Source organism: Saimiri boliviensis, chromosome 14, assembly GCF_048565385.1.
Source record: "Saimiri boliviensis isolate mSaiBol1 chromosome 14, mSaiBol1.pri, whole genome shotgun sequence".
Lineage (NCBI taxonomy): Eukaryota > Metazoa > Chordata > Mammalia > Primates > Cebidae > Saimiri > Saimiri boliviensis.
The window spans coordinates 77,291,531-77,319,124 of record NC_133462.1 but is presented as its reverse complement, the minus strand read 5'-3'; the positions used below and the strand labels follow the sequence as shown (position 1 = coordinate 77,319,124).

General features: G+C 52.2%; 1 protein-coding gene and 1 pseudogene across 7 annotated transcripts; one reads left to right on the top strand and one right to left on the bottom strand.

Moving 5' to 3' along the window:
* Positions 1-587: 587 nt before the first annotated feature.
* PSEN2 (presenilin 2) lies at positions 588-27,349 on the bottom strand. 7 transcript variants are annotated; one of them, XM_074385286.1, is made up of 13 exons: positions 27,273-27,349; positions 26,531-26,694; positions 22,354-22,540; positions 15,465-15,625; positions 13,271-13,485; positions 11,526-11,667; positions 9,112-9,179; positions 8,270-8,490; positions 7,209-7,307; positions 5,926-6,009; positions 5,470-5,571; positions 2,562-2,680; positions 588-1,302 (listed from the first exon to the last, which is right to left on the bottom strand). In XM_074385286.1, the coding sequence occupies exons 4-13, from the start codon at positions 15,603-15,605 to the stop codon at positions 1,147-1,149; spliced, it is 1,347 nt and encodes a 448-aa protein (XP_074241387.1). In that variant the 5' UTR covers positions 15,606-15,625; positions 22,354-22,540; positions 26,531-26,694; positions 27,273-27,349; the 3' UTR covers positions 588-1,146. The 7 variants fall into 7 exon arrangements, with proteins under 7 accessions (XP_074241387.1, XP_039320223.1, XP_039320226.1 ...); XM_039464289.2 differs by having other exon boundaries at positions 26,531-26,672; positions 27,273-27,344; XM_039464292.2 differs by having other exon boundaries at positions 5,470-5,568; positions 26,531-26,672; positions 27,273-27,344.
* LOC141581166 (small ribosomal subunit protein eS26 pseudogene) lies at positions 20,613-25,222 on the top strand (annotated as a pseudogene).
* Positions 27,350-27,594: the final 245 nt, after the last annotated feature.

The window sequence follows — 27,594 nt, the reverse complement described above, 5'->3', positions numbered from 1 at the left end:
CTACAAAGTCTCACTACGTTGCCCAGGCTGGTCTCAAACTCCTGGGCTCAACTGATCCTTCCACCTCAACCTCCCAAAGTATTGGGATTACAGGTGTGAGCCACTGTGTACAGGAAGAGGCACTTCTGAGGTTCTCTTTGCAATTCATGATTGATGTGCGGAGAAGGCAAGGCCAGCCTGTCCACTCTCCGGCCACAGTGCCCAGGGCCACAGCCAGAGAAGGAAAGGAGAGTGCGTTTCTGAGCTTGGGCCCTCACAGGCTTCTGCAGAGGGTGAACACTTGCAGAAAGAACCACTGGACATTTTGGCAACCACCGGGCATTGTTTGTGCCGCTGTACACAACTGAGTCCAGGGCCCTGCTCGGCACCTGCAGCCTTACAGCCCAGGGCCGGCAGACGGCAGACTTCCCCGCTCTCCTACCGCCTCTGCTTAGGAAACTTCCTAAAGAAATGTGTGCAGACAGGTGAGATCATTAAAAGCCTCTCTGCTTCAAATGGAGCAAACTGCCTCCTTCTTCTCAGCACAGTTATCCCAGGGGTGCCCGAGATGCAGGGAGAGGGGTCAACATTTACAACGGACCAAGCTCCAACATTCCAACAGGACTCATCTATTTATTGGTATTACTATTAAGCCACTTCCCAGCAGTGTGACTGCCGTAACAAGAACAGGACTCAGTTTCTAAAAGCAATAAAATAACAAGGACATCATGGACAAAGCACTGAGAACACTCCTCGTAGGGAACTGGCTTTTCTTCCCCAGCCAGAGCACCCAGGTGCCAGGGGCCACTCCCAAGCACACGGTCCTGGTCCTGAACAGAGGCACATCTTCACGAATCTTGGCCCTCGGGGGCATGCCGGATGCTCCTCTCCCCGCCCTGACCTGACCTTCTCAGTTCATCTGGGTAAACCTGCTATGCCTCCTGTCCGTGAAGTGAGGCAGAACCAGAGGGGGAACCAAAGTCTGGGGATGAAACAGCTGGTGCCAAACAGCTGGTTCTGCTTTGTCCTCACCAAGTAAACACATACTTTTTAAAATATTTTAAGGAAAGAAAAGTCTTAAAAATATATGGCACTAGAGTGTAAAACTATACAACTGCATCCAGTGAAAATTCCCTGCAGCTTGCGGCCTGTGGTGCACCGTGTCCCTCAGATGTACAGCTGATGGGAGGCCAGCGTGTCCATGAACGGCCGTACCAGGTTGTCCGTGGAGAAGTAAAAGATGAGCCCAAACGTGATGGAGATGGGGAGCGCGGGCAGCGCCTTCTTGAACACAGCAAGCAGCAGGAGGGTCAGACACAAGCCCTGTGGGACATGGAGGGGAGAGTGAGGGTGGTGATCCCGGTGTGGACGGGAGCTGGGAGTCATGGTCTAGTGTCCCTGGGTGCAGGAGATTTGTTCGTGGACCAGTCGGACAATGGTGTTAGACACCCCACCCCATTATCTTCCCTGGTCCTGCAACAGCTTTTGAGGTGTTGAGGGCAGAAGTTCTCATCCGCATCAGAACTCCCACCCATGAGTGAGTGAACCAGAAGGCAGGCCTCCTGACTTCTGGAGTGGTGCTGTGCCCCCAGGCCATGCTGCCTCCCCTGTCTGGCTGGAGTTGTCACACAGGATGGCAAGATGCCCTCAGAGAACATGTATTTATATGACAGCTAGGTAGGTTCAACTGAAATGCCACTGAGGTTCTCAGCAGCTGGCACCAAGGGAATCAGAGATGCCATGCAACCTACCCCTGGGAAGCAGGCATGGGGAAGCCCATCGTCCCCTGACCTGGCTGACTCAGGCAGTGGTCCAGTTAAGGACAGGGAACCAGGGTGCCTGCTTTACCTTTGGGGGCAGCAGGGCTCAGGTCAGGCAGAGTGGTGCTGGAGGAGGCTGGGTCCATCATCCCATCCCTGATACACTTGTGGGCAGAAACAAAATCTGGACACTGAAGCATCACCCTTCACCACGCCATGCCCAGGGTTTTCACCAAGGGGCAGAATGCCAAGCGCACAGCTCAGACACTCCACCTCCTCTAACGTGACAGAGAAGTCTCTGAGATGAAGTCGCGGCAGGACATCTCCCCATCATGTGTATCTGGCCACATTCACTGACTACAGGAAACTCCACATTTCACTGCTGTGGTTCACAGTAATGGGGCACCCTGTGGTGTCTCGGTGGCATGGGGGAGGGGAAAACATGGTCCTCACTAGCTTTGTGCCCACGGGCAAGGCCCTTAAGCACGTTTCTGTAAACCTGATGTCATCACAACCACCTCAAGGGTATCAACACTGCACAAAGCTGTCAGCTGGGTCCTCGGTCTGGAGGCTGTGTGCTCGACCATGCCAGGGCCAGTGCTCTCCTCACTCTGCCCTGTACTGTGACCTGCAGGATGGAGCCCACCTAGGGCGAGCACACCTCCTGTGAGCCTCAGTCTCAAACCGACCCTTCCAGCCCCTCCCTGCTCTTGTCTCTCAGAGAGAAAAGAAGAAACAAAAATTCCCACCCCCCACCCCCACAATGGGGACCCCGGGGGTCCCGTCACTAGGTGGCAGTTGGGCGTGTCCCCAGCCACTCACAATGAGGATGGCCACGAAGCAGGCCAGCGTGGTGTTCCAGTCTCCGCTGCCCGTGGCTGCCGCCTTGCCCACCAGCACGCTGTAGAAGATGAAGTCCCCAAGGCCAAGCTTCACGCCCCCTGCACGAGGAGAGACAGTGGACCCGTGCTGAGGAGGCGCTCACAGACGCTCTGCCCAGCCCAGCCCACCCGGCCTCTAAAAGCAGCCACGTGGGCTGGGGACAAGGACGGCTGCCTCCCCAAATCCGCGGCCAGTGGGAAAGCAGGGGACGCCTGTGCACTGGGTGACTTACAACCTGGGCAGAGAAAATCGGGCAGTTCTGAAACTCAGGTAAAACTGGTGCTGGGCACTTAGTGAGTAAAGGAGAGAACAAATAGGAATGCATGGCTTGGGGCTCGGCACTGCTGTACAATTCAGTACGAAGTCTGAATTACAGATTTTTAGGGAATTTAATTTCAGTACATTCAAAAGCACATATAACACCAAGACAGAGCTCCTCTGAAGACCCTTTCCCCTTGCAATAGGTAAACATAACTGGGAATTAGCCTACCCATGACTGATCAGGAAATTAGAGCTTCCAAAATACTCTCAAGTTTGTTTTCTTTAGTACAATGGTCCCTGACACTGGTTTGTAGGATAACTTTGCTCACTGTAGATAATAAAAATGGTTATGCAATAAACACAAACCATGGAGCCCCACCTCCCCTACCCTTCCAGCCCCAAAGGTGTCCCTCCCGCTCCTGGCAGTCACCTGCCTCTGCCCTGGCCCCAGTGTCCATCCTTCCCCCAACTAGTCTCATCCATCAGCATCGCCTCCTCTCTGATCTCAACTCCTCCCCTTTAGCCGGCTCCTTCTCAGAGCCTAACAAAAAGGTTCCAGTCTTGCCCGTCCTAGACAGACGGCTCTTCCTGTACTGGGCCCTTGCTCCTGTTGTTGTGCGTTGGCTCCCCTTCCTTATCACTCCTCCTTCTTCCATCAGGACTCTGAAAAGAACCCTGCACTCAAGCCTGGTCACCTTGGGAACCTAGAGGCACCAGGTCCCATGTCCTGACCAATGCTCTCTGGCCCCCAGGGGACACATGCAGTCCTCATGCCACCCAGAGCACCCATCTGCTTCTGACTACTCCTCAGAGCCCTCCACCACACCTTCCCTTCCTCTGTAAATGTCACCAACCCTGACCCTGCACCGTCCCTGACTACTATTCTCGGGCCTGATTTTGACAATATATTCATGCTAATGGCTCCAACTCCCAGTGTCAAACCCTGAGCTCTTCCCTGGCTCCAGTGCCTGCTTGTAGGATGTCCTGCAACCCCTACACCTCTCCCACACAGATGCTCTTCTGAGTCTTGACAAGCCACACCACCTTCCCCATGGACCCCTACACAGCAGCCTTGGCCTAGTCCTGATGGCCGTCCCCGTCTCAGCCACAGTGTTGCCTTGTTTCTCTCTCCCCTGGACAACAGCAGGGGTGACGTGCCCTGCTTCCCAGGAGAGGACACAGGAAACAGGTGTGGGGCCCTCTCACTTGCTCTGTGTCTCTTCATTTGGTCCTGAGTTGCATCTATTATAATAAAAGTAATTTTCACCAAGTGCTGTGGCTCAGACCTATAATCCCAGTACTTTGGGAGGCCAAGGCAGGTGGATCGCTTGAGCCCAAGAGTTCAAGATCAGCCTGGGCAACAAGTCAAAACCTTGTCTCTACTAAAAATATAAAAATGAATTAGGTATGGTAGCATGTGCCTGTAATCCCAGCTACTCAGGAGGCCGAGGTGGGAGGAGCACTTGACCCCAGCAAGTCAAGGTTGTAGTGAGCCACGATCACACCACTGTACTCCAGCCTGGACGACACAGTGAGACCCTGTCTCCAAAACAAAACAACAACAACTGTGATTTTAAGTGCAGTGCTTTCCTGAGACATTCCAGCAAGTTATTGACTCAGAGGGGTCATGGGAGCCGTACATTTGCAGCCAGTCAGAAGTACAAGTAGCCTCTAGAACCCCTAGAGCTTGTGGCTGCTGTCTGGAGGGAAGCCAGTCCTGTGGGTCCCATGGGGTCTGTGCTAACTCCTGGTCTGCAGCACACCAGTGGGCCTTGGAATAAACACCTCCCCCAAGCTTGCCTGCAAGGTGCGAACCTTGATCCTCTTTCCAGGCCTACAGCAGAATGATCATTCTCCAGCTTGCCCCTCCTGTGTCACTGGAGTCCTGTATGCCAGGCCACTGCCACCAGGCTACTCCTGTAAGGCACCTCTCAAGCCAGGGGCTGTTATTACACTGCAGTGTCTCTCTGCTCCAGGGTGCTGCCTGGCATACTGCGGTGGGCTGGCATTGGGTACTGGGTGGGCATCGTGTACTGACGCCAAGATGAACCCCTATCTCGGCATGTCTCCCGGCCTGTCTGGAAGGCTCTCCCACGTCTGCTCTCTGTATCCCGCCCTGGTTTCCTCTGACTCCCGAGTTTGCCTGTCCAGAAATGCTCCCCACCCCATGCTCCTCTCCTCTAGTGACTGCTTTGACTCAACTTTCAGAGCTCAGCTCAGCAGTTACCTCCTCAGGTGACTTTCTATGACCCCTGCCAACCAGGTCAAGAAGCTCCATGGCATATTCTCTTGCCCTCCATGGCCCCCTTCACCGTCCTTGGCTTCTGGAGTCCGTGTGATTAGTGCCTGTGACTCCTTAGCCTGGAGGTCCTACCAGGGCCGGGCCTCACCCAGCACAGTGCAGACACATGGCCCATATTCAGTACATGCCAGACAACTACATGGAAAGACCCCAGCGCTGCAGGCATCTCCTACTTTCACAGAGATGCCTCTGATGGGAAAAGCACCCCCCCCAATGCCCTCCTCTACCCTCTGCCTCCACTCCCACCCTGGGCTGAAGCAGGCCGTGTGAACACGGGCACCTTACTTTCCTCCTCTTCCTCCAGCTCCTCCCCTGGGTACCCAGTCAGGGGAGGCTCAAAGACTTCAGGGTACGAAGGCTCGCCAAAACTGTCATAGGAGTCGTCTTCTGGGTGTCCAGGAAAAGATGACATGATCGCCATGAGGAGGGGACAAGGGAGAGAGGCAAGAGCTGGTCAGAGAGCATTCCCTGGGAACAGAGCTCCAGGAAGGGGTCCCCCAGAGCACCAGCGCCTGACGTCAGGGCTTCCCCACCCAGCCATGCCCAGAAGGAAGCAACAGAGGCTGGCAGAGGACCGAGGGTCCAGCAGTTGCTGAATCTCCACACCGCGTGTGTCCCGGAGAGCTGGTTTTCAAAGGACCCTTCCCTCTGCCTCCCAGAGAGGCCAGGCTGGGCAGAGCTGGGTGCAGGTAGGAAGCTGCCCCCAAGTGACGAGAGGCTGTCAGTCTCCCAAATACTCACCCATCTCCGGGTCGTAGGGGAGCTGGAGGGCGCCCTGAGAGGAGGGGTCCAGCTTTGCCATGCCCACTGTCCACACCATGGCGGCTGGGGGAGGAAAAAAGGTTCGTGCCTCAGGCAGTGCTAACGTGGCTGCCTGAAGGGCCTGGGGGAGGTGGCCAGTCTGAGCCCCAGAAAGCCTGCATAGGACTCTCCATCCCGCCATCCTGCAGCTATCTGCTCATGCTCCACTGTTAGGAGACTGTTGTGGGAGGGGTCAGAGTCACTCCATCTTGACTCTGGCATTTGTCTGTCACTGTCTGTCTCCCCTCCTGCAGTGTGAGAAGAACCAGGTCTATCAGAGCCAGGACCTCACTGTTGATGGATGGGTGAATCCCCAGAGCCTTGGGACACTCACGACTGTCCTGGCACTGCCTTTCCATACATGGTCTCTGCTCATCCTCAGAATGTGCCTGGAATGTGCTTTCCCGTGGGGCCACGCTGCGGGCGATTCTCCTCTACAGGCTGGATTCCTCAACTGCATGGAGATATCTAGCACTCTGTAGCTGTTCCATAAAATGTTTCCCAGGCCACCCTGCAGACACCAGAGCCCCGGCAATTCAGACTCTCTACTTCAGCCGCCATCAACAGACCAAGGGCATCATGACCACAGGCCTGTGAGCTCCATGAGGCCTGGGATCCTGTGGTCTTCTTTCCTGCTGGGTCCCCCAATGCCTAGCACAGTGACTGCCACAAAGTGGGGACTTGATGTGCCTCTGATGAGTGCATGTGTAAATCCAAATCTTTACACACTGACCCCAAGGCCAGAGGCCATCCCGTGTGCCTTCCCTTCAGTTAGGATTAATGCCAATCAAGCACACTGCTGTCAAGGAAGCCCAGGAGCTCCTTGCTCCCCGACCCCCTGCCCTGAGGAATCCCACTCCAAAGTTCCTTCTCAAGAGCCTGGAGAGTTGAAGGGTGGCTGCGGGCTCACAGGAACGTGACCTGCACCACAGCATGACGCTGGAGGGCGGATGGGATGAAGCCGGGGGCTGCGTCGCATCCCAGCAGATGCCCGCTTTGTGTCCTAACTCTCTAAGCTCCTTACTGTATAATAGCAAGATACTGCCTTCCCTGGTTTCTGAAAGTGGAGACTCTTCTGGGATCACCAGGGCCAACTCCTCTTCGCTCAGGGAAAGGGTGTTACATAGTCAACTCTGAAAGCCACGGCCAGGAAGCAGCCCCTTGTCCCCCCATAGGCTGCCTGCTGACCTTGAGTCAGGCAGAAGCACAGGGGGCCCACTCACATGAGTATATCAGGGCAGGGAATATGGGCTCGTTTCTCTCCTGCGCAGTTTCTACCAGCATTCTCAGAGGCCCTTTGGGACACAGCACAGCCACAAGATCTAGGAACACAGAGACATCCTTGTCAAGTTATCCCCAAGCAGCCGCCCCCAAAGAACAGCCAGCCCTATAGCACAGCAGCCCTGGGTGGAGCTCTCAGAGCATGCCTTGCTGCTGGGCTGCCACCCCAAACTCTCACTCTCTAGTCACAACTTAGAGGAGACACTGGGGGAGCCAGAGTGGGACCTCACAACCAACTGCAAGCGCGGAGGAGCTGTGCACCCAAGACACAGCGGCCACGCTGAGGAGTCCCACTTCCACGAACCTCAAATTCCTTAACGTTAAAATGGAAGTAACAATATCAGCAATGATAATCATGCTAATATCAAAGAGCCGCTAGCTTTTGGGGTTATGTACAGGCACTGTGCCCAAACACAGCACCTACAGCACGTCCAGTGCTTAGCGGTGCACATGCTCAATCAGCACGTCAGTAATAACGGAAAACGAGGGCTGGGGGCGGCAGCTCATGCCTGTCATCCCAGCCCTTTGGGAGGCCAAGGGGGGCATATCACGAGGTCAGGAGTTTGAGACCAGCCTGGCCAACATGGTGAAACCCGATCTCTACTAAAAATACAAAAATTAGCTGGATGCGGTGGCGCACCCCTATAGTCCCAGCTACTCGGGAGGCTGAGGCAGGAGAATCACTTGAACCCCGGAGATGGAGGATGCAGTCAGCTGAGATCACGCCACTGCACTTCAGCCTGGGCGACAGTGTGAGACTCCATCTCCACTGTGAGAAAAAAAAAAAAAAGAAAATGACGAGCTCAGTGACTACCAGGAGTGTTCCAGAAATAGTGGATCCTGCTATGTCTTACAAAGGTGACTCCCTCAGGAGGGAGACCACCCAGGCCTCTGCAGGAAGGGACGCAGCCCATCAGCACCTTGTCCTCCTTGTGCAGTGCTGAGGATGACTTGGCCCAGGACACCAGCCCCACTGCCCCTGCCAGGCTTGCTGCCCACCTACCATACACAGAGATAGCGCCCAGGATGACCCACGCAGACCACTCTGGGAGGTACTTGATGAACACCAAGGCCATGAGTGCGCTGATCATGATGAGGTAGGCCTGCTGCAGCACCAGCGGCCCCTTCCAGTGGATGCACACCATGCCCACCGCCCCAAAGTTCCAGACGGTCAGCAAGAGCGTGGGGTAGTCCATGGCCACGTTGTAGGTCTTAAGCACTTCCCTGCAAGACCAAGGTAGAGCCTGTGGGTGTGACTCATTGGAGACGTTGCAGCCTAGCAGTTTACCACCATCCAGTCCCAACCTGGCCCTCTTTACTAACATTTCCTTCCCCAACCGTCACTGTCCTTACAAATGACCACTTGAGACATTTTCTAGAACAAGGTGGGGATGCTCAGAATGGGCCACAGAAATGTGCATGGGCATGACCTGGAAGACCCTGCATGCATGGAAAGGTCCTTGAGAAAGTGTTTTCTCTTGTCACTCCAGTCTCTTTTGCCCCTGGGTCAGGCTGATATCCCAAGTCAAGGGGCAACAGAACAGATACTTTTTCGCATAAACCAGGAAGCACCCAGGCCTAGCCTAAACATTACAATGTAAATTTTCTCTATGAAGGCTCCATTTTAATCAGGAACAAGACAGAAATGTGTGGTCACCATGCAGCCTCATTCCGACTCCCCTGTGCCAACAGAGGGCCCTAGAGGCCTGCATTCCTGGAATGGCTGGCACTGGGGAGCACTGGAGCTCACCCGTCACCTTTTCCTGCCTAGGTCCCCTTGCCCATGTCCACTGGTGCCGCAGGGGGAGGGGCTCCCAGGGACCCTGCTGCTCACCTGACACTTACCCAAGGTAGATATAGGTGAAGAGGAACAGCAGCATCAGGGAAGACATGATCAACCAGCCATGGATGAACTAGACAACAGAAATGGGACAATCACAAAATGTCCCCAAGTGCCACAAATCCTAAGGCCCCAGGATGCTGGGACCGATACCCAAGCCTGAATGATGTTCTTTGTTAGGCTACTTCATGTCTACGCTGGAAGGGATCAGGTGGCCACCTTACAGATAAAGAGCGCACAGAAATCCACGGAGTTCCCCTCAGGTCGCCCTGCAGTGCATGCAGACAAGACTCCCTCAGGTCTGCTGGCAAAGCCTTGCGGTCTCCCCACCTCTCTACTTGTCCATTTAGAAAGGTAATGCAGGGTATCTCCTACTTGCCAGGCACTGTTCTAGGCTCTGGAGCCAAGGCTAGGAGAGTCTCTGCCCGCAAGTGTTGTGTTCCAGTGTGAGGGGAGGGAGCTAGATGACATACAGACAAATCTACAGTCTTTCAGCAGGTAATGATGAGGGCCATGGAGAAAAACATGCTAGCAGGATACAGTGACAGGAGATTCAACAGGGTGGCCTCAACAGAGAACCTGGAAGTCCCTTCCCACCCAAGGGTCTACAGACAGGTCCTCAGAAAGACCTGTTCCTCTTCTCCTGGCCAAGCATGGGAGGGTGAAGGACAAGAGGGGACTGATCCTAACCCAGTCCCTTAGCTGGCCGTTGGTGGGACAGTGACATCACTTCCCACCAGCCTCACCCCTGAGGATCAACTCATCAGTCACCAGCTCAGCCCACCAGGACCTCAGCGGGGCCCTGGTCTACCTGGAGTGAAAGCGGCCACCATGGCCATGCCGCACACACAGCCAAAAGGGGAAAGGGCTGCCTCTGGGATGTGCCAATCCACTTCATCCCAGCTGCCACCCGGCTTCCTGGGCCACCATCATCTGCCTGTGTTGCAGAATCTCCAGGGAAGCCCACTGGAGCCCCTCTTCACAGCTCCCGGGACAGGCCACCAGACACCTACTGCTTGCAGTGTTGCCGGCTCTTCATATCCGCTCTGAAATATCTAGCTTGACTCCATGCAAGCTGTATCCTCTGCTCCAAACCAGCAGCATTCCAACCTGCTTCCCATCTGCCAACCTCCCAGCGGCAATGTTCAAGCCCTGCCTCATCACAGTCACATAGATGATTGTTACTTATTTTATTATTATTTTTTAAGAGAGAGAGTCTCAGTCTCCTAAGTAGTTAGGACCACAGACGTGGTCATGCCCACCATGCCCAGCTGGTACTTGTTACTTAATGATAAGCTTCAGCTCAGGACATACGCTACAGGCCCTCCCATGACTCTCCCCCACTGCCACCCCAGCTGGAATGGGGCTTAGCTCCCTCCCTGCACTGTCCCTGTTCCATCCCTCTAGCCTGGGCACTCTGCACCTCTATCTAATTGCTCCACAGATGGCAGCTGCCTGAAAAAAAATGTTGTGAGGTACCTGTGTATAAAGAGTTTTAAGATAGGTAATGCCCGGCTTAACTTCCTTTCCATCTTTAGGGGTTCAACTCCTTCCCTGGGGGAAAAGCCTAAAGTTGCTGTCTAAAAGCTTATGCATCTCTGGGGACAAGCAGTGGCCATGATTCTCACCAGATGGGATCTGTCCTTCTACTACTCCCTGGGGCTACTTGGCAGCTATATAGGCAGGTACAACCCAAATGTCTCCCAGAGCTGGAAGACCTCAGCATGGCATCTGCACATCCTTGCCCGAAAAGGAAAAGGGGAAAATAAAAATAAATCTTCAGGGGAAGTATCAGGGTGAGGGGAGCCTAAAATAGAACTTCAGAAAGAGAAGCAAAACAAAATTAACTTCTGACTATGAGAAATGATGCTTGTAACACTGCAGTGAGGAACTCAAGTGGGATCGTGTGTAAATTTAAAAGACAACAGGCTGGGTGCAATGCCTCACATGTATAATCTCAGAACTCTGGGAGGCTGAGGTGGGAAGACGGCTTCAGTCCAGTAGTGAGACCATCCTAGGCAATACTGTGAGATCTAGCCTCTACAGACAAAATTTAAAAATTAGCCAGGTGTGGTGGTGTACACCTGCAGTCCTAGCTATTTGAGAGGCTAGGCAGGAGAACTTCTTGAGCCCAAGAGGTTGAAGCTGCAGTGAGCCATCATCGTCCCACTGCACTCCAGCCAGGGCAACAGAGAGAGAGACCATGTTTTTTAGAAAAGAAAATAAATAAAAATAAAAGACAACTATTAGGTCATCCATGGTGGGAGACAGGATGGTGCGGGAAGGAGTACAAAAAATCAGGGTCTATTTTGCTCTGGTCTGTGTTTTTTAAAGATGGCTGTTTCATAGGCCTCACTGCCGCGGTGTGGGGCAGATGGGGAGGGAGAGGAGTGGGTGGAGGGCAGGGTCAGGGCCTCACCTTGTAACAGCGGTACTTGTAGAGCACCACCAAGAAGATGGTCATAACCACGATGACACTGATCATGATGAGGGTGTTGAGCACGGAGTTGAGGAGGCGCTGGCTCACCGAGGGCGTGTCCTCAGTGAACGGCGTGTAGATGCTGAGGGAGAAGGCAAGGGGCTGACGCTCCCAGCCCTGCCTGCTCCGCGAGGCTCCCCACCTTGAGCGATTCTGGACCTGCTAGGGGAGGTGCCTGGGATGCCCATGCCACCCATGTGCTGCCCTGACAGAGCACGGGCACCACCCCTATGAGCAGTTTCTGTCCTCCAGCTCATTCCCTGGCATCCTGACCACAGCCCTGTGGCTCTCAGCCTGCTGACTGGGCCCAGTGCAGCAGTGGGGACGAGGGCTAGATGACCTCGCCACTGCCCTCCCCACCCCTACACAGATTAATGGCTCCCTAGGCGCTTGTCTCACCCATCTCACTTCTCATTCCCCATCTCACACCTCTCCACCAGCCCCATCCAGCCTAGCACTCCTCCACCTGCTGCTACCCCACCCCCCACCAGCAGGAGCCAACGGCTGCCCTTGCAGCTTATAAGCTCAGGAAGCAGAGCCAGGAAGCAATTCACTCAAACCTCACTCTCCCCAGCCTGGACTGCTACAAACAAAATGCTGGCTGCATTCTCTCCATGCTTTCACCTGTGCTGCGCTGAATCCCCCACAGACTATAAGCTTCCTAAGGATGGAGCCCTCCTTCTCTATGTCTTTTTTAATTTAAAAAGAAAGTTGAGACAGGGTCTCTGTTGTTGAGGGTGGAGTGCACTGATGCAATCATGGCTCACTGCAGCCTCAACTGCTGGGCTCAGGTGTTCCTCCCACCTCAGCCTCCCAAGTAGCTGAGACTACAGGTGCGTACCACCACACCTGGCTAATTTTTGTAATTTCTGTCTCGCCACATTTCCCAGGCTGGTCTCAAACTCCTGGGCTCAAGTGAACCTCTTGCCTCAGCCTCTCGAAGTGCTGGGATTCCAGGCATGAGACACCACACCTGGCCTTATTCCTTTCTTTAAAAGAAACAAAAAACCAAACCAACACACAAAAAATGAAACAAAAAGTCTCTAACTTAAAAGTTTAGAGAAGGTGCTTAGCAGTGATGACCACAGGGAGGGGAGGGGAAGACGTGGGGAAGCTTCTCATTTGTCTGTGCTGCTGCCTCTGCATGTATTTTACTAAAATAAACCAAAGACTTTACGAGTCTTCCTCACAAGGCAGGAAGTGAGCTGAGATATCATCTGGTCAAACCACCTTGTTTCATATTCAGGGAAGCAGAGACCCAGAGAGGAAGTGATTTGTTTGTGGTCACACAGGACAGTGGCACGGCCATGCCCAGGGTCTGGGACTAGGAACACGGAGCCCAGTGCTTTGCAGCAGGATCCAGCCTGCCTGAGCACTCATCTGCAGCACACACTCTTCTAAGCCCTTCACTTGTATTAACTCACTTAATTCTCCCAGTAACCCCGTTATTAACCCATTACACAGGCATAGGGACATTAAGAGCATGCCCAAGTAGGTCACAATCCAGGAGGTGGTGAGTCAGGCCATGAACCTGGGCAGCTCTCCCTCCCTGCTCTTTACCACTGCTGGTGTGGAGCTACAGGTGCAGTGACCAACACAGGTTGCTGCCCCCCAACAACACAGGTTGCTGCCCCCCAACAACTCAGCCCTCAGCCCGCCATGTGCCCCTCCGGCCCCTAACTCACAGCTGTCCATTCTTCTCTGTGTAGAAGCGCACAGACTTGATGGTGGCTACCACCACGATCATGCACAGAGTGACAGGCACAAAGAGCATGATCACGTGCTTCGCCCCATACTTGAGAGTCAGCTCTTCCTCCAGGCCTGATGGCCGCCCAGGAACTCCACTACAGACGTAGCGGTCAGGGTCCTCCTCACCGTCCTCCTCGTTCTCCTGGCTTCTCTGCGGGAAACCACATCGTGAGGGCCGAGGAATGTCCCCCACAGGAGACTATCCATGTAGTGCATGGATTTTTGGAACCGGAAATGAGAAGTTTGAATGTTGCTTTCCAGATACAAGGAGCAGCTGGAGCTTAGATGTGGGCGTGTTGGAATTTCTAGGGCATGTGAAAAGTTTATGAGGACAAGAGTAGAGAAAATTTAGAGCTGGATGAAGCATCATAAATGAAGGAAGGGAGGCTGCCATGGTCTGCAGGCCCAAGACTTAATGGATAATGAATTTGGAACACATCAAAAGAACTTCCCCCTTCCTAATATAGGGACTCAGGATGTCACTCAATTCCATTTACGTGGCCATGCCGATGTGGGAGGAGACAGGCCAGGGGACAGAAGGAAAACAGACACTAACCATTTCTGGTTAACCAATCACTAGCTAGAGGAGTCAGTGCACAGGGACACTCTCCGAGTGTGACTAAGATACTGGGAATTTGTAGAGGAAGAATTTACCTTGAACTTTCTGCCCCGCACAATCAAGCATGTAAATTTGCAGCTCTGAACTAGAGGCTGAATGGCGTTAAGCATCTGGGAAGGCGTACGCTCTGAGAAGGTGGTCGGGCACAAATGAGGAGGGAGCAAAGGAAGGCAGGACACCTGCCAGACACTGGCACATCCCATCTGGGAGAATTTGTGTTTGGAACTGCGGCAAGTCAGGGTCATGGGCTGCCTTGCTAATGAGATCAACAGCTAAAGAAAAAGGCAAATGAAACAAAAACTGAAAATGGCAGTTGCTTCAGTTGTTTTACTCTGATCGGGAAAGAAAGGGCATGACTTTGCAGAGAGAGTCCCAATCTAGACATCAGCTGAGAAAGGAAAGGAAGACTATTCATGAACAGAAACTGAAACAACTAAAATGTACAAGACTTCCCGGAGATAACAAACTAACAAGAAAAGGCTGATGAGCGGCCGAGCAGTGACCTTGAGCTGGTGCGATTTCACTCAGAGCTCAGGGACGATGGTTCTGTTCTCAAGGAGAACATGCAGAAGAAGTGAGAAAACAGTCCACACAGAGGCCTCTTTTTTTTTTTTTTTTTTTTTTTTTTTTGAGATGGAGTCTCGCTCTGTGACCCAGGCTGGAGTGCAGTGGCACAATCTCGGCTCACCGCAACCTCCACCTCCCAGGTTCAGGCGATTCTCCTGCCTCAGCCTCCCAAGTAGCTGGGACTACAGGTGCATACCACCATGTCTGGCTAATTTTTTTTTTGTATTTTTAGTAGAGACGGGGTTTCACCATGTTAGCCAGGATGGTCTTGATCTCTGGACCTCTTGATCCACCCACCTTGGCCTCCCAGAGTGCTGGGATTACAAGTGTGAGTCACCACGCCCAGCCAACATTTTTTAATTCTATAATGGGCAAAACAGAGAATAGGATTCAGGCAAATTCAGATGTTTTACCCTGATTGGGAGAGAAAGGGCATGACTAAGTGGCTCTCCCAAGGATATCCTACTCTTTCTCCTCCCCTGAGGGCTGGATGATCACAGTGCAGCCTAAATATCCCCAGCTCAAAAGTCAACTGTGCATCAGGCAGACTCCTCACACTTACCATGTCTGGCCACCTGCCGAAAACGGCTTCCTCTCCAGCAGCTTCCCCTGCTACCATCCTAAGCTTCTGTGTTACCTGTCCTAACACCCAGGCATCCAAATGAGCTCTCCTATTACAGTGGAAACAAGTGACCTGCATAAGCAAGGTAAGCCTAAGTGGGCAGAGTGGACGGCATCCTTCAGCCCACTGCCAAGTCCACTGGCTGTGAATGTGCAGAGTCCTATAAAGCCCTGCAGATGGAAGGCCGACCATGGCCAGCCACCCACCCTTTTGGCCACTCCTCATCATTACTTCCCTCTCCCTCTTGCATCGAGGAATGAATGTCTGGTTTGCACCTGTGAAGGTACAGGAGCCCCAGAGACCCCCAGCTGCTGATGCCTACCCACTGGGCCGTGTTCTCTCCAGCCTCCTGGCCCTGCCTGCCCTCCTGGCAGGAACGCGGCGTGGGGCTCTCAGCCGACATCAGGGACGTCCGCTCGTCACACACTTCTTCCTCGCTGTCAGAGGCCATGAATGTTAGCATAGCCCTGCCTCGGGAAGCACCTGGAAAAAAGAGCACAAGGACCTCATTCCACTTTCCTGTGAGATGAAGGCAGTAGAGGCCTACCGGGGTGGCTGGAGGCAGCCTGGAGACTTAGACACAGGTCCTGCCCAACAAGCTTCCAAGACATGCCTGTCAATCAAATGACTGCCATAAAGCAAGAGGCTCCGAGAGCCACCATGGAGGTGGCAGGGGCCTTGCCTGGGGCTGACCTGAGGTGACTCACATCTGATCATTCGTTCAATTAGCAAACATCTGTGGCGTGTCTATTGTGCACCAACGATCGTGCTGGGCTCTAGGGATATAAACGTTGAGTAAGAAACACCCTTGTCTAAAACAAAACAACAAAAATCATCTAATGTGACAAATGATACAATCCAGGTATTAGATGGTAGGTGCAGAAGCACAAAGGCAAAACCAAATCTAGGGATCAGGAATGTTTTCTAGAGAAGAGCATATCTGATAGAGACAGGTTTTCCCAGGAGGGAAGGGCAGAAGGCACAGAGAGTATTCCAGTGAGGGCCACACACTGTGGGCCAGGCGGCAGAGGTGACCAGGGTCTCAGGCACCACGTTAAGGAGACACACAATACCACGAGGACAATCATGACAAAGAAGATCTGATCGAGTTTACAAAGGTCAATCTGGCCACTGACCAGGAAGGAAAGTGACCCCCAGAGAAGACTGTAGTGGGTGAGGAGGGCTGAAGACAGCAGCAGGATGGATGCAAATGAGGGCAGAGTCCAGGAGGGGTCAGGAGGTCAGGGGCGGGACCTGACGCAGGAGAGAAAATAGAGTCTAGGACAGCAGCCAGGTGGGGACCAAGACAGGAAAGACCATGAATTTCACCCTTTGAGTGTTTATGGGATAAAATCGGGAAACTGACTGGGAGGTATCTGAGGACCAAGTCTGCTGAGGTTAGAAGTGGAGACCTAAGCCAAGGGAGCAGGCATGTGGGGTGGAAAGTGTCACTGAGGGAGGGACCCAGGGGAAGGCCAAGGCCAAAGAGACCACAGGAGGGACACCTGTCCCCTAAGACAGTGCCGAGTGGAGTTTCTACGCAGTAGTACCACATCCGGGACCCAGTGCAGTCCAAAATCTACACATGCAGGTTTCGGGGCTGGGAAGAGCTTCAGACAACCCCTGGCAAATCTCACTGTCTCTGCCAACAACCAAGAAGGGGACAGGGGCTGAGTTACTGCTGTCCAGAGACCCTCACGGCTGAGCTTCACACCCTGGGCAAAGATAGCAGGTCTGCTCTCTGATGAAAGTTTGTCTCCAAGTAAGCTGCACCCACAATCTATGTGATTTTTTTTATATTTGTTTTTAGAGACGAGGTCTTGCTGGTGACTCAGGCTTGAATGCAGTGATGCACTCATAGCTCACTGCAGCCTTAAACTCCTGGGCTCAAGCAATCATCCCACCTCAGCCTCTTTAGTAGCTAGGACTGTAGATGCACGCCACCACACTCAGCTAATTTTTTATGTTTTGTAGAAATAGAGGTCTCACTTTGTTGGTCAGGCTGGTCTCAAACTCCTGGCCTCAAGTGATTCTCCTGCCTCAGCCTCACGAAGCACTGAGATTACAGTGTGTGAACCGCTACACCTGGTTATATGTGGTTTTTAAACAAAGCAGGCAGGTTCCTTCCACCAAGTCAGCCAGTTTCAATTCCCTTAACAAGACATGTGGCTGCCCTTCTTTCTGAAGACAGCAACCCTGGCTGTGGCCTGGATTATTCCCACAGGGACTTTAACTCCATCCCCAAATAACAGGCACAGGCAGAGCCTGCCTCTGCTCACCTCCATCACAGGGATTTCAACATGAACAAGCTCCCCAGCCTGAAGCACCTTCTGTTTAGGATCGATAAGACAGGTACAGGAGTTAACAACAGCAGGAAACAAAGTCAGATAAAAGCCAGTAGGGAGGTGACAAGGATAATACTCCCTCGAGTTAGGAGGGAACAGAGTCTATCAGTTGTCAGGAGTAGATGCCTCAGGTCACAAGAAGTAAGAGGGAGGTGAAGCTGCAAAGGTTAGGAATATTCACCAGGCAGAGGCTGGAGGAGGTGGCTCATTCTGGAAAGAGGTAACCACTTAAGTAAAGATATGAGTTGGGAACATAACACAGCCTATCCTGACAATATCGGGCTATTGGATGTGACTGAAGTGTGGGGACCTGGTAGGACCAGGTCCTGATGGACCACCCAGGGAGGAGTCTGCTGCCTGATGGAGGAGTAAGATGCAGCAGAGGAGAGCTCCTGAAGGTTTCTGACCAGGAGGAAGATGTAACTAAAGTGAATGTTACAAAAGCAGCCTTTATAAAAGAGGTATGGGCCCTCCTCCCTCTTCACTCAGCATCCTCCCACACTAGACCCCAGGGCCACAGGGGAGTCGTGGGAACCAGCAAAATCCATACAAATCGAGCACAGCTTCACATCCTCAAAGAGCAGCAAGATCTTGGCAAGTTCTTGGCTTTAGTTTCCTCAACATACAGAAATGAGAGAAAGTACCAGGTAAAAATTCTGGAGAAGGGCCGTGTGAGGCTGAGGCGGATGGATCACTTGAGCCCAGAAGTTCAAGACCAGCCTAGGTAACATGGCAAAACCCTATCTCTACAAAATAAATAAAGGAAATTGAAGAGAAGAAACTTTAAGGTCCTCCTCTGGCTCAGCCTCACTAGATAAATCCTAAACAGACTCCTGCCTGGACACAGGGTTTCCCTCACTATCCACTCTGGCAATGGGGAGTTCACTCTTACTCAAAGAGGGGCATCAAAACAAAGAGCTGCTGCATTTCCTCAAGCTAAATCATAATACTCCATCTGGAGCAGTGAGCTGGATGGGATACGAGGCTATGTATCCTATATGTACAGCTAATTTTTTATGTTTTGTAGAAATAGAGGTCTCACTTTGGCTCTTTTAATACCATCTTTTCTAGCATGACAGTTTTGTTTTGGGTGTGAATGAACGGGGAAGCTATGGTCTCCTCCCTCTGTTCTTCCCATGCCTCTCAAGCTCTGGTGACTTACCTCTGCTGTGACTGAAGAAGCAGTTCTGAGAGTCCTTGTACCTAAAAAGCCACAGGCTGCAGCCCCTGAGGACAGAGGGCTGGCTCACCCTTCAGACCCACAACAGCTGCAGCATTCAGAGGATGTCGTGTTTCTTAGGTTCTCAAATAGCAATGCACAACAAAAATGGGTAAGCAGAGAGCTCCCTTTCTCCTTTAAACAGGAGAAAGGGAGCTGATGGGTGGGTGAAGACAGAGAAGCTAGGGACCCAGGATCAAGTAGAACGAAGTCCTTCCAACATCCACTTCTCCATTCAATTGTCAACTGCTAAGAAGACACTGCCTTGGATAGGGCACGATGGATCACACCTGTAATCCCAGCACTTTGGGCGGCAGAGGTGAGTGGATCACCTGAGGCCGGGAGTTTAAGATCAGCTTAGCCGACATGGTGAAATGCCATCTCTAATAAAAATACAAAAATTAGACAGATGTGGTGGCTCATGCCTGTAATCCCAGCTACTTGGAAGGCTGAGGCAGAAGAATCACTTGAACCCAGGAGGTAGAAGCTGCGGTGAGCTGAGATGGTGCCATTGCATTCCAGCCTGGGTGACAGAGTGAGACTCAAAAGAACAAAACGAAACAAAAAAAGATACTCCCTGGAAAGCAGTTCTGTGAGCAGAGGTTTCCTGACATCTGTCACAGTCGTGCTGGGGAGGGTGGGCTTAAAGGGCTGTACCCTTTCCATGTGACACTGTGCTAGGCAGGAGAAAGGCATCTGGTCACCACTGTTGTCATCACCCACACTTGCTGACCACCTGCCCTGTGCTAGGACCTGGTCTCATCAAGACCTGACAGCTCTTCAGGGAGAAACTAGGGAAAACTACATAATATGCTGTTTAACTCACAAAACGTCATTCACACATACCGTCTCCTTACCAGAAAACAAATGCTCCCTGAGCAGGCTCCTTCCCTCGTTCCACTTTCAAAAATTCCTCCAAGGCCTCCCCTGAAGCTGTGCCCACAACAATGAGAACCAAGACTGCACAAAAGCTGGGAAGGAGGGGGTTGCCCTTAAGGAATAATCAGGGAAGAGCAAGCTGTCACAGCAAGGGTATCCTCTAATCACAACCCTCCTAGTCTGGTTGGGTGAGGGTGACAGGTGGGAGGTACCAACTTAGGAAAGGCTGAATCCCTTAGGATCACTGTTTCTCAAAGGTGGTGCAGGCCACTGGGGGCTGGTGGAGGTGGGCCACCACCTGCTGAGCCCTTACCTGGCACTACACACCGTGACTCTGGAGCAAGGCGCTACTATTCTTCCCCATGGTACAGATGAGGAAACAGAGGCTCAAAAAGTAATTAGCTCAAGGTTACCCCTGGACCTAGGTAGTCTGTGTCTGTGCTCTTTACCACCCTGCTAGGCTGCTTACTGAAAATGCAGATCTCCAAGCTCCATCCTCACCCAGTGTCAGGTATCCGCATTCCAGATGGTCATTTCCCAGGTGATTCTCAGCCAGCGTCAGCCTTTTCCCGGCACTGCCTCTGCTTTATAATCACACGACCAGGCCGGGCCCCTTGCTCAGCAAGGCGAGTGTCCCTCACCCACCCACCTTCAGCCCCCACTGCTTGGCACTACTTGATTGTCGAATGGAAGAGTGAGAGAATGAACAGCTCTTTCTCCTAAATACCTAGAGTCTGGTCAGACAGCAACTAGGAAGGAAGAGGGGTGGAAAAATCTCAGACCAGCAGAGCGGCATGGGGAGAAGAGAGCTCTCAGGCTGAAAAAGGCCCAAACAATGCCCACCGCAGAGGAGAGTGTGGAAAAACTGGGTATCATCACTACCTGCACAAACTGGACTGGCCTTACTCAAAGGAGTAAGAATCAACACTTTAAACACAGCATACCTTTTAATCCTGAAACGCTACTTCTCTGAATTTTTCCCAAGAAAATACAGAAATTGCTTCTTTCTCTGCTGCGAGCTTCTAAAATGACAAAGAAAAGAAGGAACAACGGTCGTGCCAAAAAGGGCCACGGCCAGGTTCAGCCTATTCGCTGCACGAACTGTGCCTGACGCGTGCCCAAGGACAAGGCCATTAAGAAATTCGTCATTCAAAACATAGTGGAGGCCGCAGCAGTCAGGGATATTTCTGAAGCGAGCGTCTTTGATGCCTATGTACTTCCCCAAGCTCTATGTGAAGCTACATTACTGTGTGAGTTGTGCAATTCACAGCAAAGTAGTCAGGAATCGATCTCGTGAAGCCCGCAAGGACCGAACACCCCTACCCTGATTTAGACCTGCGGGTGCTGCCCCACACCCCCACCAAAACCCATGTAAGGAGCTGAGTAAAAGATTGAAGACAACTATTCTCTGGAGAAAAATAAAATGGAAATTGTACTTAAAAGAAAAAAAGAAAATACAAAAATTTACACAAACATATGTGTTAACTGTAAAAAAAAAAAAAAAAAAAGAGAGAAAATGACCAAAACGTCTGACTCTCTACTATGATATATGCCTCTGATGGAGACTATTACAGGACCATCAAAAATCTTATTTCAAATATTTAGTAACCTGAAAACAACATGATGTTTTAAATTTAACAGAACATAAAACTTTACAAACCTAATCATCTGGGTGTCCTTATGAAATGTATGTATATAAAGGACTGGAAATACTACAAAACATTAAAAGTGATTATCTTTGGATGGTGGAACCAAGAGTGGTTTTATTTTCTTTATATTTTTCTGCATTTTTCCAAGTCTCTATAATAAACATGGACTGTATCTGTAAGGGTTTTTTTAGGCTATTAATTCTTTAAAGGAAAATAATGAGCATTCAGACAGATTTTCCTCTACGTCTGCCCCTCCCAGATCCCCTCTCACCGGCCAGGAGGAGCAGATGAGACTCAAAGCCCAACTTTCTTTCATTTGTCCCTCAGCCCCTCTGATTTAGCTGGCTTCTGAAGGAACACAGAGCATCTGGGATAACTTCTGCTTCCCTCTGAATTCCTAAGGGCCTGCTTTGCAAGCCACCTAAGTCCGCTCTGATGCCTGCTGGTGCTCTGAAATCCCTGGAGGGAAAATTCACCACCCAAGTGTGAGCAGGTAAACAACACTGCTAGATGTTTGTCCACATCAGGGTGCCAGTGACGCAAAGAACTCTCCCTGGAGGCTGACTCACAGGCAGGTGGGGGTGGGGCTGGGTGATGTCAAATCCCATCAGCCACATAGCAACCAGCTTTCCCCACCTCCCACCCCCTGCACCCCTTCGACTGGGGAAGCAGCAGGAAAACGCAGACGGCAGAAGGAAGTGTCCAGTGTACAGACCATTTTCTGGAAAGCCTTCCGAGAAGGAAGTGCTGAGGCTGATAGCTGCTTTGGATTAGGATGCAAAATCAAACATCCAACGAAGCCACTGCATATTCCCATCAATCAGCTAATGGGATCAAACTGCTGAATTAGCCAAACCAAGGGAGTCTGACCTAGAGAATCTCCCCAGCCGTGCTTGGGTCAGCAGTTCCTGCAATTATTATGGAAACCCGGTGACCCAATTTCCTCGACCTTCTTTTCATTACAGAAAAATGTAATGGGTTAACATTTAAGGCCAATGGAACTAGGTAGCAAACAGATTTCAAAATGCCACAGCAAACCCCCACGGAAATCTGCCTCCATGGAGAAAATCCTAATGGAAAAAGATAGTTCAAAAGCAAACTGGGAGTCACTGCACTTACCGAAAACACTGGGGGCTGCAGAAAGGTCTGGATCCAGGACACCTGGTTTCTTCTTCCGAGCAGGCTAAATTAACGATGCTCCCTCACTTTCAAAGAGGGTGGCGCTGGTTTTTAACACATCACTTTCTATGGTCACACAGCTCCCTCATATCACTCTCCTGACGTCTGAGAAGTCCCACAGTCCTCCCTTAAAATAAGGAAGAGTTTGCTCAGGTCAGGTGATAACTGGACAAATGCCCACGGCTTCCCTGCTCACCTTTCTCCCCCTGGCCCTAGGTACTCGACTATGTATTTGGTCCCAGCTGACCGTCCATCCGTCCATTCATCGTGGCCCATATGGCAACACATACCATTTGGGGATGGTTCTCTCTAGCCTAAGCCAGAGCTGGGGCCTGAGTCTAACAGGGAAACTGTGAAGCACTAACCTACCACCCTCCCGGACCACAAGCCCAGGTGCCCTGTGATGGAGCCTCCTAAACTTTGGGCCAAGCTCTAGACTTACCTGTGTCAGCCCTATCACACTCAGAAGTGCCTGGGCCCAGGCAGAGTGCTCTCATTTCCTGAAGCAGCCAGGGGAAAGAGTGGTTTGTGGGGAAGTGGGAGAGGGAGCTCCTAGCATGCCCCTCAGGAGTAGGGCCCAGAAATTCATCTATTTTTAAACAAACAGCAGCAAGTCAGTGGTCAAAAGCAGAGGCTCTGGAGACTGATGGGGTTCGGATCGCCCACCTGTGTGAGTTGAACCACATACTCCCTGGCTGAGAGGCCTCAGTCTAATCTGACACAGCTCATTTCCTCTGCTGTAAAAAGCAGAACAGGCATATCTTACAAGATTATTGTAAAACCTAAGACGACCTGTGAAGTGTCTGGCACACGGTAGGCGTTTAATAAGTGGTAGTTATAAAGAGATGAAATGGAGGAGGGACACAGTGAGAGAGGACACAGAAGCCTGCTGGAAAATTATGGATCTGCTGAACCACCAGACACAAGAACTGGCTTCAAAGGCCAGGCCCCAGAGATCAGGTTTCCATCCACCCTGGCCCAGCCCCAAGCACTATGGCCACGTGAACATAATGTCAAATAAAAGAGCACATCCATAGGACAATGTCAGAGTTCGAAAGGACCTTAAAGGCCATCAGTGCCCCCTAGTCAGGTCCCTGTATTATAATTAAGGAAACCGAAGCCTAGGGGGAAAAGTAATCAGTTAATGTTCCATAGCCAAAAGCCACAGTTACAGCTCAGGTCTCCAACTGCCCATTCAGGAGCTCTTCCCAGCCCATTCAGTACTTGTGAGGGTCACGCACCCAGGGCGCAGGGTTTGGTCATGCAGGCAGCCCCACCACATACCACGTGGGCCTTCTGGGAGCACACTCACCCTCACAAGGCATGTGCCTTCGCCATGTGCAGGTATGCGTCCAGAAATGCTCCCCATCACTCACTCAGCAGCTCATCTGTCACCTCTAAACTCTCAACAGTCTCTCTCCTGCCACGCCTCCCAGCTCCTGCCCCCAGGGCTCACTATGCTCTCCCTCTGCTACTTGCCCAGGTTGATCTGGCTCCATGTGGGGGAGTGCCCACACAGGGGCCTGGGGAGGACACAGGGCACTGTTTCTCTAGCCCAAAAGAGAGGGCGGGAAAGTGTCCTGCTGTGGGACTGGTAGGATAAATAATTCAAATGCTCTATGCACCCATCAAATCTGCTTTTCCAGAAGTACTCAATAAAAGGAAAATTCTGAAGGCATAACAGAAAAAACAGGATACAAAAACTTCACCTGTTTCCTCCCTCTACTATTTTAATAGATAAATATGTGTATGTGAACAGAGCTTGGACGGAAATGCACGTTAAGACTGGTTATCTCAGCTGGGCACAGTGCTTCACGCCTGTAATCCCAGCACTACGGAAGGCCGAGGGGGGTGGATCACCTGAGGTCAAGAATTCAAGACCGGCCTGGACCACATGGTGAAAACCCATCTCTACTAAAAATACAAAAATTAGCCGGGCGTGGTGGCACATGCCTGTAATCCCAGCTACCCAGGAGGCTGAGGCAGGAGAATCTCTGGAACCCGAGAGGCAGAGGCTGCAGTGAGCTGAGATCATGCCACTGCACTCCAGCCTGGGCAATAAGAGTGAAACTCTGTCTTAAAAAAAAAAAAAAAAATCCTGAATTTTCTAGAATAAACATGTATTACTTTTATTTTAAAAAGAGATCAATAAGTTTCTGGTTAAGGTATAGAAGAATGGTGGGTATCCTTTGAATTTTTCTTCCCCTGTTCTAGAATTTTCACAAAGATGAACAAGTAGCCCAGTCAGTGAAGAGGCTACCAAGAAATGATCTCCCTCACTGACATCTGGTCTTTCCTGAGGACTGATGTGAAATCATTTTTTTTTTTTTTGCTTTTTTGAGACAGAGTTTCATTCTTGTTGCCCAGACTGGAGTGCAATGGCATGATCTTGGCTCACTACAACCTCTACCTCCTGGGTTCAAGTGATTCTCCTATCTCAGCCTACAGAGTAGCTGGAATTACAGGCATGCATCACCATGCCTGGCTATATTTTGTATTTTTAGCAGAGATGAGGTTTCTCCATGTTGGCTAGGCTGGTCTCGAACTCCTGACCTCCAGTGATCCGCCCACCTCAACCTCCCAAAGTGCTGGGATTACAGGCGTGAGCAACTGTGCCTGGCATGAAATCATTCTCTTCTCCAGACATTAACGTGATGGTTATCCCTTCTCCAGGTTTGGAGCCCAGGGAAACATGTTCCTCTGCAGGCCTCTCAGCCTCACCCCCGCCTTTCTGCAGCCATGGCAGCTGGGAACAGAACAGCTGGGAATACTTGCAAAAACATTTGCTGTCTTATCAGTCCCCAAGTAAACCATGTCCAAAAGTCAAAGGAACAGCTGAAAACCCACCAGGGATGTTCTCATTAGACACACTGCATGTGACCTACACACACTGCTTTGGTTTCTTTAAAAATTTTGTTTGTCAGGAAGTTGCTCATGGAGACTCCTGAAACTTTCCAGCAGAGACATGGGTAGGAGCTGAATGGAGGAAACCTCCTGTGCAAAAACTCAAAAGATAAAGACAATGTAGCCAACTATGTTCAAATCCTAGTGCTTAACGCACTGAAGCCACATACCGGACCAGCTACTTAACTCCCCGAACCTGTTTCCTCTTCTGTAAAAGCGTGATAACAATAAACTATTTCAGTGTCACTGAAATTCCTAAGTTAACTGTGATAACTACTGTACAAGATGGCTTTTTATTGTATATGACCAACTCGTAAGCGAGATATGTCATTATTAACATCGATAACAGAGAAAGGCCAAAGTGGGCAAGAGGCAAACCCCCTGTGGGGGAGCAGTGAGCAGCCGGGGAGGGGAGACAGGTGTGACACTATGCACCCTACCTCCAGGAACCTCAGTAGCCCCTGGCCCTTGCTCCTCCTCCTCCTCCTCCTCGCCGCTCTTTCAAATAGACTGGAACAAGTCACTCACTTCCTACACGTGAACAGGCTGCACTCAAGACTTGGCACATGGTCACTTCAACACCAAAGGGTACAGTTTTCTCCAAAAGCCTGATACAACATCCATGCCAGTTCAAAGCAACACCCCAACCCCTCAAGCCCTCACTCCAGCCTCTGCCCTGGAACCCAAGGCCCAATCCGGGTGTCCTGCTGGCCTGATGGGAGACTGGGAACGCAGCTGAGCTGGGGCCAGTCACCACCTCCCCACAACCAGATTCAGCAGAGAAGAACCAGAGGTTCACACACCTGAAACGGCTTATCCTGAGCCTTTAATTACCACCAAAGGTCTTGGCTGAAGGCCTTGGAGGCTCAGGTGTCTGCAGAATTGGCTAAAGAGACATCAGGGGCCTCCTTCCTGGAAGCTGGGGTCAGTCCTAATCAAGTTACTCCGTAGGTAGCCTTGGCAACCCAGACTGTCGCTTCTGACTTAAGTTAGTCTGCAATCGTCTCTACGGGATGCTCTCAGGTTCTCCATCAGTCAATACGGATGCAGTTACTTCACTCAACACCCTTCATACCTTTCAAACGGAATACTTAAGCCAATAAACAAGCACATTTCATCTAATTGGCCAAGGGGCGAGGTCTGCTTAGAGGGATGGGCAGCAGATCTAGAAGCCAGGACACTGGGGTCTAAGCCTGGCTCTGCTATATCCTACCTGGGCGACCTTGGGAAAAGTCACTTTAGCTCTGTGGCCTCAGCTGCTTCTTCAGTAAAATTCGGGTGGGGACTAGCTTCTGTCTCAGGTTCCTTCAGCTCCAAAAGCTTGCTTCTGACTGTCTCCTCACAGCTGCAAACGCCTGATTAAACAGCCGAACACCACTGCTAACAGAAACCAGCTCTAGGCTTGGGCCTGCGGCCCTGCCCCTCACGTGCGAGCAGACCCCCCAGCGCGCCTCCTTCCCGGGGAAAGCATGCCTAGGGCCCGGTGCTGGAGGCCGGATGGACTCGGCACAACGGAGGTCTCTAGCGAGACAGAGAGGAAGAACAAAACGCCCCCGCCTGCTACACGCCTTGAGACCCACGTGCACGTCTCCTTTAAATGCACCGGCCCTTTAACAGCTCGCACCGCGCCCACCCCCAGCTGGGCTCGGCAGCAGGCGGGCACGGGGAAGCGGGGACGCAGTGAGGCCGGAGGCCGGAAAACCGCTCCCGCTATCCTTCCACGACCCAGTTCCGGGCCGGCCCAGCCGCCGCCCGCCGGGCACTCTCTTCTCTCCGCCCCCGCGCTGACCGTAGAGGCCAGGAGCGCGGCGCACTCAGCCCCATAGCCGGGGAAGGGACCGCGGCCAGGGGCGTGCGGAGGGCAGGGCCGGGCCCTCGGGGACAGCCCCATCCCGGGCCCTCAGCGCCGCAGGCGACAGGGCCCCGGCCTGGGCACCCCCGCACCGCCCGCTCACCTGCTCCACCGCCGCGCCCCGGCGGAGTTTACGCCGCTGGCAGAGCGCCCGGCCGGCCCAGGCGCCGGCCCAGGCCCCGCCCCGCGCCCGCCCAGGCCCCGCCCCGTGGGCGACGCCACGTTCCCTCGTCCACTGGGGCGCCCCCCTGGAGTCCCGGGAGCGCAGGGAGGGTGCCCTTCGCGTCGCGCGGATGACAGGATCAACCCTACGTCGGAACTGGGCAGCGACCTTAGGAGTGGAAGCCGGGCCTGTTGTCTTCCCGCGGGCCTGGCAGCAGCGTGGGGCGGTAGGACATATGCTTCGTGGACACTTTCTTGCAGTT

Coding starts and splice junctions, on each gene's coding strand:
- PSEN2 (XM_074385286.1), bottom strand. CDS start 15,605: ATGCTAACATTCATGGCCTCTGACAGCGAGGAAGAAGTGTGTGACGAG. Junction 11,668..13,270: donor ACAGAGAAGAATGGACAGCT/GTGAGTTAGGGG, acceptor CTTCTCCCTCAG/CATCTACACGCCGTTCACTG. Junction 7,308..8,269: donor GGGCGCTATCTCTGTGTATG/GTAGGTGGGCAG, acceptor CTGTGTTCCTAG/ATCTTGTGGCTGTGCTGTGT.